General features: G+C 38.8%; 1 protein-coding gene across 2 annotated transcripts in view; it reads left to right on the top strand.

The window, feature by feature from the left end:
- The window catches only part of il16 (interleukin 16), a 59,696-nt gene that overhangs the window by 8,813 nt on the left and 33,800 nt on the right, over nt 1-17,083 (top strand). For both annotated transcript variants that reach the window (XM_061043131.1, XM_061043121.1), the window contains exons 4-12: nt 3,300-3,418; nt 4,869-4,986; nt 9,560-9,688; nt 9,842-9,947; nt 12,373-12,521; nt 12,847-12,957; nt 15,074-15,188; nt 15,762-15,835; nt 16,309-16,540. In XM_061043131.1, the coding sequence (XP_060899114.1) occupies nt 3,300-3,418; nt 4,869-4,986; nt 9,560-9,688; nt 9,842-9,947; nt 12,373-12,521; nt 12,847-12,957; nt 15,074-15,188; nt 15,762-15,835; nt 16,309-16,540 (1,153 nt within the window). The remainder of the gene's footprint in view (nt 1-3,299; nt 3,419-4,868; nt 4,987-9,559; nt 9,689-9,841; nt 9,948-12,372; nt 12,522-12,846; nt 12,958-15,073; nt 15,189-15,761; nt 15,836-16,308; nt 16,541-17,083) is intronic.

Below are 17,083 nucleotides of genomic sequence, written 5' to 3'. Positions count from 1 at the left end.
TGCCGGCGGAGGTGTGTCTGTGACGTGTATGCCCTGTGTTTGTCTTGAGTTTGTTCTTCTGGGAGTTCTCCCCTGGTTTAGTTGAACTCTGATGACTCATGATTGACAGATTAAATTATCAAGATAGATGCGTGGAATCAGATTTTATTGTGTCTGATATAAATCTGATAGATCAGGGAGAAAGAGTTGTTGTTTGTGCCATTTGAACCTGCAGACAGGGCTGGACTGAATCTGGCATACCCAGTGAGCTGGCACAATTTAGGGCCTGTATGATTTAAAAAAAATTTTTTTTATATTTTATTGATTTTTATAACAACATTATAATGGCAAACAATTATAAAAACAAACAAACAGACTAAAAGGGAACAACAAAACAGGCAGGAAACATAACAGACAATAAATGGATGACAGAGATTAGATACAGCGATGCAGAAAGTATCATCAGTGCATCACCAGAAGGGTGAAAACTGAACATTCACATCCTCTGCATTGTATAAAATTTCAACATTGACATTTATTTCTTCCTATTTCCCTCTTTTCACCAACATTATATTTTAAACAGGGGATTTCCTTTTTCTCGGTTTACGCGTCTCTCCCCCAGCTCGTGTCCTCTGGTGCGCTCTTCTTCATAATGCTCTCGTCTCCTCCCTCTAAAGCCCGCTGCTGTTACTCTGTAGGACGCTTGGATTGGGGGACCTCACCACTGTTTGTACCCCCGTCTTCGATACCTCTCTCCAGAACATTTATGTCCGATCAGACACAGCGCTGGCCAGCTGTCTGCTGCTCAACACGAGTGTCACACCTGAGCGCCACAGCGGACACAGCTCACACCTCATGCACAATGTATGACACTTCATCTTCAAAAGATGGAGGGCAGAAAAGAGAGGCCCTGTTTAATGCCGAGGTTTTCTTGTAAGCAGATTTGTCTCCTATAACTTAAAAGTATTGTGCGTTTATTTGCCTCTCCCACTAATACCTATTTTGCGCTTGCTTTCTGTCCAAACTCTCCGTGATGTAAACCAGTAGAACACACAAAAACCTAACTGAAATACTACAGCCTCCACAAGCTTTGAACCTGGTGTCATTCACGCAAATTTTCTACTGCGGTCAAGCCAGCCGCTCCTCGAGTTTACATGGTGAAGTGAGTCGCCCCTAAATTTGAAGTGCCCACGTATTCTGATCTTTATGGTAAATGCTCCGGACTCCAGAGCGAGCAGGAGTAACAGACAGAGAGAGCGATTTTGTTATTAATCTCCTTTTCCAGACAAAAAAAAATCTTCCATGAGTAGAAAATGATTCTGATATTCTGATTTTGTGAAATCCATTGTCAAAGTCCATTATAAATCACTATAATGAGTCTTTTTTATGACTTTGATGTCTTGTAAAAAATACTTTTTCCATAAGTAGAAAATGATTCAGATATGGTATCTGATAGCCACAAAATCAATGGATTTCACAAAAAGTACACAGTAAAAGTACTTCATATTACTTGTGCATGTATTATAGGAAGTACTAAGTCCAACCATATCAGAATCATTTTCTACTTATGGAAAAAATATTTTTTACAAGACATCAAAGTCATAAAAAAGACTCATTATAGTGCTTTATAATGGACTTTGTCAATGGATTTCACAAAAAGTACACAGTAAAAGTACTTCATAGTACAGGTGCATGTATTATAGGACGTACTAAGTCCAACCATATCAGAATCATTGTCTACTTATGGAAGAATTTATTTTTACAAGACATCAAAGTCAGAAAAAAAGACTCATTATCGTGATTTATAATGGACTTTGACAGTGGATTTCTCAAAAAGTACACAGTAAAAGTACTTCATATTACTTGTGCACGTAGTCTAGGAAGTACTAAGTCCACCCATATCAGAATCATTGTCTACTTATGGAAGAACATATATTTTTATATTTTTTTTCCAAGGAAAACACCTTATTTTGAAAAACGGAAGTTATCGCAGACTCGCAGTATTATTCTCAAACTAATTTCACCGACCTCCGAAGCTATTCCCTGAACAATATTTTGTTTGCTCCCATTTCATACACGTATATCTCATAGTCAGTTTTATGGTAAGACCTATGCATTTAGCACTTCACTTCATCGCTCTCTCGCTCTGCTCGCTCTGGAGTCCGGAGCATTTACCATAAAGATCAGAATACGTGGGCACTTCAAATTTAGGGGCGACTCACTTCACCATGTAAAAGCGAGGAGCGGCTGGCTTGACCGCAGTAATTTTCTTAGTAGATCACCCGCAAAATGCCCACTAACCAAATGTGCAAACTTTTGAAGTGAACACGCAATTTAGTACTCCTTACTTGGGAGCTTAGTAAATCTGGCCCTAAATATGCTAATAACAGGTCTACAGAGCAGCAATGGTTTATTTTTTAAACTATGACAGCTGGCTGTCATTATAAATCACATCTCAAAAAGTGTCGACTCCACCTATCCCCTCTGTTCTCTCAAAATATTTTGAATCAAGGAGCTGCAAAATATGCAAAGACTCTGCATCAGTATCAGCAGGTGTGGTCTGCTACCACTACACCCACTGCAACATGTGGAGAGAGAGGAGAGGTGTATGGCCCTGCCAGGTAGAGAGCAGGAGGAGCAAGTGTGTGTCAAACTTGTAATTAAATAACAGTATTCCCCTAAATTAGCTTTATTTTATCTGACAGAAAGCAGAAACCTCAGCACACATTTACAGATCGCTGTGATTGTCAGTGCCTTGTAGAACCCTTGCCTTCTTTGCTCCCCATCCATCACTGAGTCACTGCGTTGCTCTGTTTGGGCCATATTCAGAATACTTTGGGCCATGCATGCATCCAAGGGTACGTTATTCTGTGCCAAAGCTTCATGATAAAGAAAATGACATTCAGTATGGGCGCAAGGTTTGCCGTAGTAATTAGTAAAATTGCCTTTAGTTATCTGAAGGATCAATAGTAGTCTACTAAATATTAGCATTAACATTTTCTAAAATATTTGAATATTAAAAATGATAAATATAGGGTTAGGGTTATGGGATTATAGAGGTGTGAAAGTGTATGAATGGATTACGGATGAATACTGATGGACACTATGCAGAGCAGCTTCTAAAATCAGTGTGTGAATGTGGAGGTGTGACCTGCGGTGTAAAAAGTGCTTTGAGTAGTCAGAAAAGTCTATTCACCAATGAAACCTTAGTGCTAATCCCATGTCCTTCCATCTTCTGCCTGATGCTCGATAGATTGATAAGGCTTGGGTTTCTTAGTCTTGTTGACTGTGTGTGTGTGTGTGTGTGTGTGTCACTGCAGGAGAGCAGTATCTGGAGGATGTGTGTGGCCACAGGCCCTGCTGAGGAGGCTGATAACACCTTTCAGACGGAGGATAAAGACACAGAAAGACCCGGAGGGAATGGAGGTAACCTTCACAGGTAACACATGCAGAACTTACTGAACTCTTTATTCCTCAGGAATGTGGTGGATCAACACAAATACATTCATAATATAAGGCTCAACGAGAAAATGTTTGATAAAAAGAAAACCATTTAATAACTAAAAGAGAAAGAACTGATTCATTTTATGAAGGTTAAAAAATGGTTTGAAACAGGCGGGCTCTTGAAATCTGAATGGATATCTTAAAGGCTTTATATGTGATTTTTTGATCCAGCAGATGTCGCCCTTGATCACCAGCATGAAACCAAAACAACTCGCGCTGCATTGTTGTGTTAGCATGCTAATGCTAGCGATCTTTATTCTGCTCGTATCTTCACACTGCATGTAAATTTACCTGAAATGAGCGTGATCTAGAAACACAGTTAAGCAGTGAGTACAGTATGTTATTCTTCTTTTCTCTAGTCCCTCAATTAAACAACTTTTATACGTGAGGGGAGGAGTCAGCCGGCCGTCCCGGCGATGTAAACAAAGTGAAGCTAGGACTCTGAAAACTCTGAAAACATCACAGACAGTGGGACTCAGGTGTTACACCCATTGTAGACAGTCATGACTCACAGAGTTATTTTCAGAGGATATACTTGATTTCTACATTTAAGTGTGAAAAATCACATAGAAAGACTTTAAGTATCTTATGGAGTTCAACAAAAATGCAAAACAGTGGGTGAAAAATCAGGGTGTTTTTTCTTTCACGATTAATTATTTTACCCTGATTTGAATTTCAATGGTTAGTCTAAAATAATAGAATTTGAAACAAGCAATTATCCCATTTTGTATAGCCTTTGAAATTACATTTTTCCTTTTTACAGTCTCAAAACCCTTCTGAGGTCATCTTAAGACATGATAGAATCCCCCTTGTCCAGAAACTAAATATAGTATATGAAGCAGTAACTCCGTTAGTAACTCAGGTACTTTTTGGTAGTAGTAACTAATAACTCTAACTACTTACTTATTTTCAGAAACATGCCCAACACTGGCTGTTACAAATTCATAAATCATATTTTCCCCCACTGTGGGTCTAATCCTTCAGTAAAAGTGCGTGTGTGTGTGTGTGTGTGTGTGTGTGTGTGTGTGTGTGTGTGTGTGTGTGTGTGTGTGTGTGTGTGTGTGTGTGTGTGTGTGTGTGTGTGTGTGTGTGTGTGTGTGTGTGTGTGTGCTGCCTGGCAGAGGGCAGGAACAGGTGCGTTCGTGTGTGTGTTAGTGAAGCAATGTGACAGACAGCACGAGCTGATGTGCTAGGAAAATCTAGCTTGTATTTATTTTTGAATATAGTTTTGACATTGATTTAAAAAAAAAAAAATGTTCATATACACACAGATGTTTCAGACAAAAGTGTGCCTCGAAGTCATGGACATTTATGGAACTGTATTGGCAAAAGTGTAAGAAGAAGTCACACAGGCTTCCAGTTGTCTCTGTGTTTCTTTCCTTCAGAGGCTGCAGCTTCCTGAGCCCAGACAAGCTGGCTCCCTTTAACGGACACTTTCTAAACGGCAGTGCTTTGATGGTCGGGGAGAGGCTGACAAGCATTCACATTAAAGCCAACTGTGAGGTAATAGCTGCTCACACATTAAATCCACTTTCATGTGATATTTTTCCTTGTTTCTTTATTCTCTGAAAATCCACTATGGTGCTATCCAAACATACTTGTTTGTATCCCTGCATTCTTAAAGAGGTCATATTATGCCCTTTTTGGGGTTCGTATATTTAATCTATGTATCTACTAAAGTATGTTCACAATAGATAAAGTTCTAAAAAAGTGTCTGTTTTCATGAACTGCCACTCCATACACCAGCTCGCTTCTGACTAGTGATGTGTAGTTCGTGAACGACTCGTTCAAAACGAACGAATCATCTGGGTGAATGAACTGAACTGAATCACTTAATGAAAAGAGTCGTTCATTTCTCAACTTCAGTTGCGCTCTCCTCTCTCCCGTCTCGTGTCTCTCTCTCTAGACCGTAAGAGTCACTCAAAGCCCTCCCTCCTCTCCTCAGTCAGTACAGTGTGTGTGTGTGTGTGTGTGTGTGTGTGTGTGTGTGTGTGTGTGTGTGTGTGTGTGTGTGTGTGTGTGTGTGTGTGTGTGTGTGTTCTACGAACTGAACGAGAGCTCCGACGTGAATCACTGAACAGAACGGTCGGGGAAAATAAATGTGATTGTTTTAGCAGCTTTCAGTTTGCAAACTGTAACTTTATCCAACTAAATTCTCAGCTCATTGGTTTATTATTCACCACCGGCTGTTCTCAGTACGATCGCAAGCAGAACTAAACGTTCGGCCGTGTTTCAGCTTATTAAATTCTGATTCACAGACAGAGCTGCGGAGAAGTACTGAACGATTCAGTGAACGATTCGGTGAACGAATCACTTTACTGAACTGATTCTACTGATTCAGTACACTGAAAAGAACTGCTTTTCACATCACTACTTCTGACTCTCTCTCTAAGACTCTGAAGTGCCCACGTTCAGAGTCCACACGTGTTCCAAGTCTGATCTGATTGGTCGGCCTGTCGGCTCTGCCGTAATTGATCAGTCGCTCAGCACGGTTCTCGGAAATGTCACGCCCCTTTTACCATATTGGGAATGCAGCCACTTTAGCTCTGAAGGGAGCAAAAACATTAGCACCTTAGCACTACTGTGCTACCGCATATCGTGGGCGTGCTACAGAAGTTAACGGGCGTGCAACATGAACTGCAGGGCTTGCCACAACGAGCCAATGGGCTTAGATCAGTGATATCACACTGACAAGACGTCACACTGGCAAAAACATTCAGAGGGGGGCTAGAACCGAGCGTTACATGCAGCTAATGCTACAGCTAACAGGAGGACGTTTCCGCAGACTTTGAATTTTTGCACATAGATGTGCCTAAACATGCACAGGACACTGTGTGGAAAACACACTAAAGAGCATATAAAACCAGAAAAAGCAGAATATGGGCCCTTTAATTCAGAGTTTAAAATGATTTATTTAACAGTATTTTACAGACTCCGTCATGACAACTTCATGCACTCAGAGGGTAAAGCGAGGCCGGCAGCAGGATAGGATACTCCCCCTATGGAGTCTAGACCCTGGTGGTGGTGGTGGTAATAGAAGAATGCTGGATGTGATGAGGAGTGGGTTTCTGAGGCTGTATCTGAACTCTGCTGAGCTGTAATGGAGGACGAGGGCCACAGCGATCACACTGAAATGACAAATGACTGTGGAAGAGAGAAACAGATTTTAAAATGTGACCACAGCAGGATGACTGGTTGAGAACGGTTGTGGCAGAATCGGGTTGTATTATTACTTAAAGAATAAACGCCCAATATCAGCTGATCAATGTAGCGAGGGAGCAGCTAAGTTGATTGAATGTGTGAGAGAATATAAATAGTCTTCCTGCTTGTCTTAATAGATTGTTGCGGCTCAACAAAGTGTAAATGTCTTAATTTATCTAAACATATTTTCTAATAACATTCTGATGCTCAGTTTTAAAAATGAATCAATATTCTAAAAATCAATACTGCAGGAACTCTAGCCATGGTTTTCAGTCACACAAGCAGTCGAGTCACAGAAGCTAAAGGTCACGTTTTGCTATGGATGCTTCCACACATTTACAAGGTAGGGTTGGTAATTTCCTCCAGATACACTTTTTAAGATTTTGGTGTAAATTGTCTTTAGGTCCTGACAGACATTAATAACTCAGGTGCTCTGAAAAAGGAAAAAATAAAATCAGTCATCTGTAGCAGTTGAAAGTCTGTAAAAACTTTGACCAATGTCTGCCACGAGGTACCAATCTGATGAACCAATCAGACGCCTCCCTGTCTCCCTGCTCGCTCTCTACCTCATGCTAGCCCACACTCAAGGCGCGTCACTGATGACAAAGTTTATGCTGTGAGTTTGTCGTTGGCCGTTGTGAGTAGTAAAATAGTCAGGTTTGTTTTACGTGTATGATGTGCTGAGGTCTGCTTCTGGAGGCACAGCACTGGTGCATGTAAGTGAGAGGGCGTGGCTTTAGAGGGAGCACAAAGGGAGGGGGGGGGGGGGGTGTAGACTGAGCACTGAGGGAATGCTACTTTCAAAGTCATGCTAGTTTTTAAAAATGATCAACCCTGAGTTTAATGTTGGCTGAGCAGTAAGCACACAACAGTCTGTGTGTTTTTTTTTACAACAGATCAGAAGTTTCATTATACAATACATATACAGATACAAATGCAAACCAACAAATCGAATGCCTCATATTATATTTGAGAAATACTTCTGCATGGCTACACAATGTCAGTGTCCGAGTGTCCTCTGTCCACATTAAACACTTCTGTGTGGGCATTACATTTTTGTCATGCCTCAGTCACATTCAGTCTTCCCACACAAAATAAACAAAAAGGCTCGACAAAATCCCCCCCACCAGAGAGCACATTCTAACTTTGTTTATTCCTAATATTTTTATTTCAAAGAAGTTAAAATTCTAATTAGACAAGAGCAATATTAGAAGAAGAACATTCTGTACCTTTAATAAAACTTGCTTCACCGTACTCTTGGGATTTCTAGTATTGTATATCATATATATAATGTGAAATCTAGAGAGGATGAAGTTTGGGGTTTGATTCACAATGAGTATGCTAATGCTTTAAATCATACAAAACGTTTATTACTTTTGACTCAAGGACGGGTGTGGAGAACAGCCAGCAGCACATTCTGTGTGTCTGGGTGTCATGTTGGTGCTGAATGCAGCATGCTGTGTTTTTATTGCTCCTTGGCAGCCATTGAGGAAACACATGATTGGTGTTTTTCAGGGACTATTTTAAGTTTTTTAGTGTCTGTGGTGCTGGTCCCGCTGTGCAATGTAACACTTCATCATCTTTGCCAAGTATATATGAGTCACTTTTAGAAGCTGTGGAAACCTGTTCAACAGAATGAGGAAGAAATGGAGAAAAGGAGGAAAGAATGTGTAACATGTGAAGCCTGGGCTCAGCTGTTATTTTCTCTGATGACAACCTTCAGTATGGTGGCCAAAAAGGGCAAATGTCCAATAACAGATGAAACAACTTACATTAGAGAAAATCATGCGGCAAACTAATCTGTATTCATTCAAAAGCAAACACAAACACCCAAAACAAATACAGGGACTGAAACATGCTGCAGATGAGAGAAATGGGTTGCTTCAGCCACTCTACTGCACTACCACTAAAAACTTTACATATCCAAAATGTTGTATTATATTCACTTTCAAGTTTAATGGAATTCAGTTTCCAACTACAAACTTTTATTCAAATTTGGTATGGAAACTCCTCAAATTTTACAATAAAAAATAAAATGTGATGATTTAATTTGAGATATAAATTCTTTAAATTCAGCTTCTACTGACACATTTCTACTGCATTACGTGTTTCAATAAGTGGTTCTTCTTTTTCAAAATTCATGCACATTTAAATCAGAATGTTACATCATGAACGACGACCTTAAATGAAATTCTAATGACACAGAACAAAGAATCATTCATTCCTAGCTCCTTCCATCTTTCTTATCATTCAGAGAAAAATCTGAATGATAAGAAAGATGGAAGGAGCTAGGAGGAATATATCCAGGGAACACACGAGTGGAAGGAAGCAGACACGTCATGCCCGTTCACACTGGAGGGGCTTTTTCAAAATCTGACTGCAGAACTCCCAGTAGTCACATACTGAACACAACCATTCAAAAAGTCCAGTTCTCACAGCGTGTAAATGTTTACAGCATGTTACTGGTTAAAAACGAGTGAACTGATGAGACAAATTAAACTGAAGGGAAAACGCAGAAAGGAATGAAACAAAACTAAAACAATAAAAATATTACACTGAAGACAAGAGCTTAAAAAATAAACAGGAAACTAAAACCTCAAATCAGGAATATGACAGAAATGACACGAAATGAGGAACACAGGGCTGAAATTATTAAAGGAAACAGTAAATTAATTATGAACAACGAAACCACCTAAACAAGAACTGGTGACAGACAGTTATTCATCACAATTACACGTTGGATGTGTTTTTTTAAAGGACATAATTATGGAGGGGAAAATAATAATTTGGGCTTCAGAGATACTTCCCACGATTGGTGTGTCTGGTGAGGCCATGGTTGTGATGCTTCTCTTTGTTGTTGTGTTGTAAACTCTAGGACGTTTCCACATGTGAAGACACTCTGTGTGTAAAAAGTGTGACTACAAGCCCACAGCATCCATCTGTACCTCTTTCATTGTCTGGATACACAACTGAGGACCTCATGGCTAACAACAACCACCTTAAGGTAGACTCGTCTTTATATTGTTTGACCCACTCTTTAACATAGAATCATTATCTAATACTGTACTTCTAAGGGAAGGAAATGTCCATTTAAGTATTTTTCTGTTTACCTTAAACATAAATGTGAGTCCATGCGTGTTTGCTTGTTTTTGTGTAGTTACCAATCCCAGAGGTGAATGAGGACAGATGCTGGGAAACTGAGGAGACTGATCTTAGCCCACCAGGAGAAATGTCCAGTGATGGGACACGTTCCAAGTCGACCAGTGAGTATCACACAGTTTTCATTAAATACCAAAAACGTTCTTATAGCTGCGATTACGTTTAGCCTTTATTTGTCTTCTACAAATAAAGACATGAAATGATTCCACAAGTGACTAACTATTCACATGTGATCGAACACAGTCTGGTGCAGTCATGTTCATGGACGTATAGCACAGGAATATAATTTTGTCCGATGTTGACGAGATAAGTTTAGTTTAGTTTAGTTTATTTTAGTTTAGTTTAGTTTATTTTAGTTTAGTTTATTTTAGTTTAGTTTAGTTTAGTTTAGTTTAGTTTAGTTTAGTTTAGTTGCACATTTTTTGAAAGAAGAGTCAAACAGAAAATGAAAACAAATAAAAAATAAAACACATGTGCAGGTGAGTTAGAAACCCATGAGGGCTTATCTCAAAACCTCACCTAAAGAGATTAAACAAAGTTAAAATAAAATACAGTAAAAATAACAAAAAATTACATACAAACATTGAAAACATAAAAATAGAGCAAAACAGGACATACAGAATGTAGACAATATAACAAAATCAGGACAATTCACTATTCACTACAAATCTTTCTGACATCAAAACATTTCTGAGTCTCAATTTGTATCTAGAAAAAGACAAAAAATCACAAAGTAAATGAAGATGTGTGTTCCATAATTTGACTCCATGGTATCGTATTGAGTCCTCGAGATGTACGACACATTGGAAGGTATAGGTTATTGATTTGTCTAGTTGAGTAATAGTTCACTTGAGAATGAAAAATGAAAAATGCTTTAAAGCTTTCTGGTAAGTTTGCATTCATGTATTTAACTTTAAAAATAAAGCTTCTTATTTGAAGAATTGTCAATATGTTACACTTCAGAAAAAGAGGGGAGGTTGCATCACAGGACTTGGAGAAAGTTGCCATTCTGACAAAACGTTTCTGGAGTAATAGAATTTTATGTAGATATGTTTGGAAAGTTACTGTTTTACTTTAAATGAAGACATAGCTCAAAGGCCTATATTTTTCACGACTAAGACAAAAGGGCACTGAAGAAAGCAGCAATTCATTGTTTACACTGTACAACTTTTATTTTTCATTATCAGTTTGGGTCTATTTTTTCTAATTGAAGTAGTTAAATGTTTGAGCTTGGAAAAAATATAGTCAGGTGTCAAAATTGGAAAATTATGGTGATTTTGGCTAAATGAATATTCAATTGCCCTTTAAATATTCAAACTGATAAGAACAGAGTGAACCATTAAGTGCTGTGCATTGTGGAGGCTGATCTGTTCTAAAGGGCAGTCAAAGCTTTTAGAGTTATTATGACGGACAATGGGAGGGAGGAGAGAATGATGGGGAAATTGTCTCTAATACGTTTATTGTCTGTAGGGAGGTGTGAGGCCAGGGGTTTATATCTTTATAGAAACAGGAAGCCACACCGCTTATGGGAAATGTGGTCCTAATTGAGTAAAGAGACAGGCTACATCCTCTGAGAAACCAAAAAAAGACAGCACTATAATTCTAAACTATGATCTCTCTCTAGACCAAACCACGTGCATGCCTAAATTTAGGAATGGATGAAGGGCAAAGTCAGGTGAGATTAGACCACCACAGGCGATGTCAGAGTACAGATTTGAAGTAGAAAACACACAATAGGCACACAACAACTCTCTTGGCCTGATTCACTCAGAATAAATTGCAGCTGCTAAAAGTTGGAACTTGTGCATCTTTTGCTTCCACTATCTACTCTGTCTCAGGGTTGAATTCTTACAGTGCTAATGATATGCGCAATCTCCTCCAAAACTTTTTGACCTGTTCCCTGCAGTTTGCATATTGCCTTGTGTCTTAATGTGGAGAGAAGCTCGATTTTGACTCTGCACAGAGTAAAGGTGGTGTTGTCTCTGCACCTCAGATTGTGTGCTACGTATCTAGCAACACGCCCGAAACCCCTTTGGGCCATGAGCTTTAGCCAGCGTGTTTTAAATGGTAAATGGACTTGAGCCTGTACAGTAAAGCGCTTTTCTATTCTTCTGACTACTCAAAGCATCTACACAGCAGGTCACACCCATTCATTCAGTGATGCCAGAGGCTGCCATGTAAATGGACCATCAGTATTAACAGATCTATACACATTCACATGCTGCTGACGTAGCATGTGTGAGAACAACACATGGACATGTTGCTGCAGGAGCTGGGGATTGAACCCCAGACCTTCTGGTTGGAAACAACCGACATACTAAATGTGATGTATTATAGTAGAAATTATCTGATGCATAAAACAAACATTTAATGCAATTTTTGCATTTCAAAATAGAAACAAAAATTTCTTAAATACAGTTTTATGGTTTTTACTGCCCCCCAAGGTCTACAGATTTACCCTCTTTTTTGTGTAGGTACTTTGATTTAAACCTTATTGTTATTTTCTGATAAGAACGTGTGTTTAACCAGATGTTCATCCCTACTGGATTGGGGATCTGGACAGCATCATCATGAAGACCCCGGGGCTATATACCAGTCACCCTCGTGTGAACACTGGTTTTTATGGAAACAGGAAGTCTCTGTCCCAACAGCTGGATTTTACTCACACCATTTCACAGGTGATTCATTGTCTGATATTATAAACAGAATACAGAAGAGATCACATCTGGCCATTACAAATGTTCAATAACGTCACCGTGAGGGAAGGAAGTCTTATAAAACAAAAGTATGAAACATTTATTCTAGTGTTATGTAACAACACTCAACAAGCATGAGATCTTTGATTCTCTGCTGGAAGTTTTAGAGTTTAGAGATAGGAGAGTTTTATGACAACTGTGATGATAGAGATGCTAAGAAAAGTCCTTCAGACCTGTGGTTAGATACAGAATGATGCAAAACATGTGAACTGAGTGTGTGTGTGTGTTGCATGCTGCTCATGTCCAGCCCTTACAGCGACCGTCCCGCTCCCTCAGCTCTGCCCAGCTGCTACACTCCTGCAGCAACGTGCAAGCCTTCATCATCTGTAACATTGTTCTGATGAAGGGCCAAGGCAAGGTAGGAACATCACACCTCTAAAAGTTCGAAAAGATTCATTACTAAACTGTCTCCAATGTTGTGATCAAAAGTTACCAAGGCTCTCTGTCCTTGTTGCTCTTCACTCCCTAATTGTTCCCATCAGACTCCTGCAGCTGCTGGAGAGTAAGAGCAGCTGTTAGTACTTTCCACTTTGTGTCGATATAAAAAGAGCTATATGTTATTTCCAGGGATGAGTATGATTGACGTCAGTATGTGGATAAAGATTTACTACTAATGCACCTGCGCACATGTTTTTTTAGGCTACAATTGCTCAACTCAGTTAGTGTTACATGCACCATGTCAGCTCTGGCTAGTAAAAGAGATGTCTAAGTACTTTCAAACAAAAAAAACAATGGTAATGTGAAATGGTCAGGTATGCTCACACATAAACTGTGCTCTCAATGTTCAAAAGTACAACATGTCTACATGAGGCAATAGTGCAGTGGTAAGTAGTGCAAACGATTATATTAAATTAAGTAATTAGGTAAAAGATGTGTAACTTCTTTGTGCTATGAATCCTTTTTTCAGTACACAACTCAGGGACGAGCAGTAAAGAGCATTTAAAGAGTTAAAGATAAAGTATCTTTAAAGCGAGTCTAAGCAATTTACATCAGCTTCTTCTTTTTACATAAACTTCTGTAACTCAAGGTAATGATTGAATTTAATAATCACAAATGATATCATCCCCAAACCCAATCTTCACCTGATGTTCTAAGCCCTGAACCCTCATGGACTTTATAGTCAGGTGTGCAATGCCCCCTAAATATTATAAAGATTTACAGTAAAGCAACACTACAGGGTTTATATTTATTTATTTACTTATTTATTTATTTATTTATTTATTTATTTATTGATTGATTGATTGATTGATTGATTGATTTACTTATTTGTTTGTTTGTTTATTTATTTATTTACTTATCTATTTGTTTATTTATTTTATTTTATTTTGTTTATTTATTTGTTTATTTAACATGGACGTACAGTAACATTGGTGCTGTAACATTTAACCATGCACAAGTTCCAGATGCACTGCTCTTAGTGTTTTTATGAGCTCATGTGCGTTTGGGTGTGGGAACAATGTTGTTTCTCCTGCAGCCATGATTTAATACCTTTGTTAAAAACATTTAAACTGTGTAGCATTTTCAGTTCAGTGGGTAGACCATTCCATAGATTAGCTCCAATAACAGAGAAGGCTGAAAAGACGTTTTTCACATTGGAACGCAACAGTTACCGCTTACTGAAGCGCGTGTGTTGATTCGACTTGAATCCTGACGTCTTGTTACAAATTCATCAGAGAAGATGCCAGACCATGCAGATATTTAAACATTAATTTGAGGTTGCAGTAGCTAATGAAGCTTTCAAAGCTAAACATATTGTGTACCTCTAATACGCGACAATGGTGCCTTCTTATTGTTTTTTTGTCCATGATTTTGAATGATTGGTTGTATAGGGATATGATTGGCTTTAAAGTTGTTTGTGAGGCTTGAGACCAAGAACTGCTGCAGTATGATAGATGTGATAATATCATAGCATGCATATATAGCTGGGCTGTACTAAATGATTCTGAAGCAGTTTAGATTAGATCTAACTTTTTTTGCAGGTGTAATTTACATGTTATAAAGTATAGCAAACAATTCATTTGTAAATATATAACAGAAAAAAACAAACTATAAATATGTTACTAATGATCTCAAATTGATAATAAGATAATAATGAGAATGTTTGCCTTAATATCAATGCTATGTATATATATATCGATATATAGATATCGATATATATTAATTACGAGCATGTGGATCGTACTGGTTGCGTCAATGGTCATGCAGCGATCGCAGTGAAGAAATGTCAACACACTCTACCACTCGCTCAAGGTGAATCCTCCTGATTTTATTCAGCTGCATTCTTGCATCAGCTCTCTCAGTCTGTGTAAAAATCTGTTTGCATTCACACATGCAGCTCATCCGGAAAAGCACTCTTAGTCTTTGAGTGTGATGATTGGAATTGGATGTATGGTTGTGATTGTGATTATATTTGAATTCAAACATTTTAGTGTGTAGTAATTGTATTAATATCATGATCCTCCTGCTGTGTCTAGGGTCTGGGTTTCAGTATAGTGGGAGGGAGTGACAGCATCTATGGACAGATGGGGATCTATGTCAAGACCATTTTTCCTGAAGGGGCCGCAGCTGCTGATGGAAGACTGCAGGAAGGTAAATTTGCAAAGTTAAGGAAAGGGTTAATGTGTTTCTCTATAACTATTTACTGCTCATAATTAATCTCTTATTAGTACCTTACTCTATATGGATATATATACATGAGAGCTCAGGAGTTCCTAGGAAAAGATGTGGTTAGTAACTAAGATTTACAGATAGCAGCATGCAGTAATATGATGAAGGGAGAGAGAGAGAGAGGGAGAGAGAGAGAGACAGGGGGAGAGAGAGAGAGAGAGAGAGAGAGAGAGAGAGAGAGAGAGAGAGAGAGCGACAGGGAGAGAGAGAGAGAAGCTCAAAGTACCAGTCCCACCAGTAATAGGTCATTGACTAAGAGTTTGCCCTAAACATCCTCCTAATTACTTCTTATCGATATAATTTAGAACGTTGTTGAGAATGAATTATGATCTTATTATATTTTTTCTTACTTCTACCTTTTAAGGGCCATACTTAAAAAAACGTTGTTTCTGTTGTCAGATTTATTGTCCAACTACAGTTTGTGTCCCAACACAAGCAAACGTCGACTCATCAGATGTACAGATTTGAATGCCTCTGGTTTCTGCCTTTGCATAGGAGATGAGATCCTGGAGCTGAATGGAGAGTCCCTACATGGACTGTCTCACGATGAAGCCCTGCACAAGTTCAAAGTACGGAAACCTCATTTTCATCCTCACAACATTATTCCTGATCAGAAGACATGGTCCTAAGTGCAAGCTGCTTATTACAACACATTCAGTTTTTATTTTGAGTGATCATAACCTTTGAACTATGATTTCTTATACTTGTGAATATTTCATTCAAATCAGATTTTTTTTCCAATGCATAAGAAGACCATTAAACAAAAAAGCCTAATCTAATCTATCAATGTGTTCCACACCTCATAATTTTTCTAGCAGACGTGTTGCCTGCCACTTGTAGGATAGTCAAAGACAAGCTGGTTGTCTCATGGGTTAGAGGAGATCCACAACAAAGGATTATACACATTCAAACAAAGCAAAGTCTGACAAACAACAAAACAAGGAACATCTTATTTTAAGCAGCCATCATATGTTACACATTACACTGAATTAAAATATGTGTTTCATATTTATTTATATTTATTTCAAATGTGTTTGTTCAGCAAATCAAAAAGGGCGTGCTGACTCTGGTGGTGAGGACCAGCCTGCGTGTGGGGGCCCTGTGTGGTCCGGCACAGGTAGCTCATCTATGCAGGTCGCGCTCCCTCAGCTCAACCACAGGCACAGCAGGGGTCAGTGCTGACACGGGAGACTACAACCAGCTGAACACACAGAGCGAGGGGCAGCTCACCAAACCCAGAGATCGCATCATGATGGAGATCGTCCTGCAGAAAGGTCAGTGTCAGAGGACAGGGTGGATCATAGAGGAAGATCATCTTTCAGAGTGTCATGTGATTTAGAACAGGATTGTTAGTCGTCTCAATCACCCTTATCTTTCAATTCAGACTGACTTCAAGTTTATAATAACAACCACACTGTGATGGTGTTTAATCCTTCACTTATTACAAAGACCATCATGGTCATATTGTCACATAATTAGCAGCCCTAAGACCTCCAAGATCTTTAATGATGTGAATCATGTATAGCATTATTTAGCTGCAGCTTAGACAGATAGACATGGCTCAGTGCTTGAATCAGTTGTCTTTCAATCAGAAGAATTCCTCACATGGGGAAGTGTTCTTTGGCAAGACAGTGAACCCCAAATTGCTCCCGATTGGCATAGCCAGCGGCATGTAATGCGTATATATGGTATTAGATAATACTGATGGGCACTCCACCATCAGTATATGAATGTGTTTGTGAATGGACTAATGTGAGGTAGTGTAAAGATAAGAAGACTAATGGCATTTAAAGAAGTTCATTTATCTGCCATCTATC

This window comes from Labrus mixtus, chromosome 1, assembly GCF_963584025.1.
Source record: "Labrus mixtus chromosome 1, fLabMix1.1, whole genome shotgun sequence".
Classification (NCBI taxonomy): Eukaryota; Metazoa; Chordata; class Actinopteri; order Labriformes; family Labridae; genus Labrus; species Labrus mixtus.
This window is presented reverse-complemented; position numbering and strand designations above follow the sequence as displayed.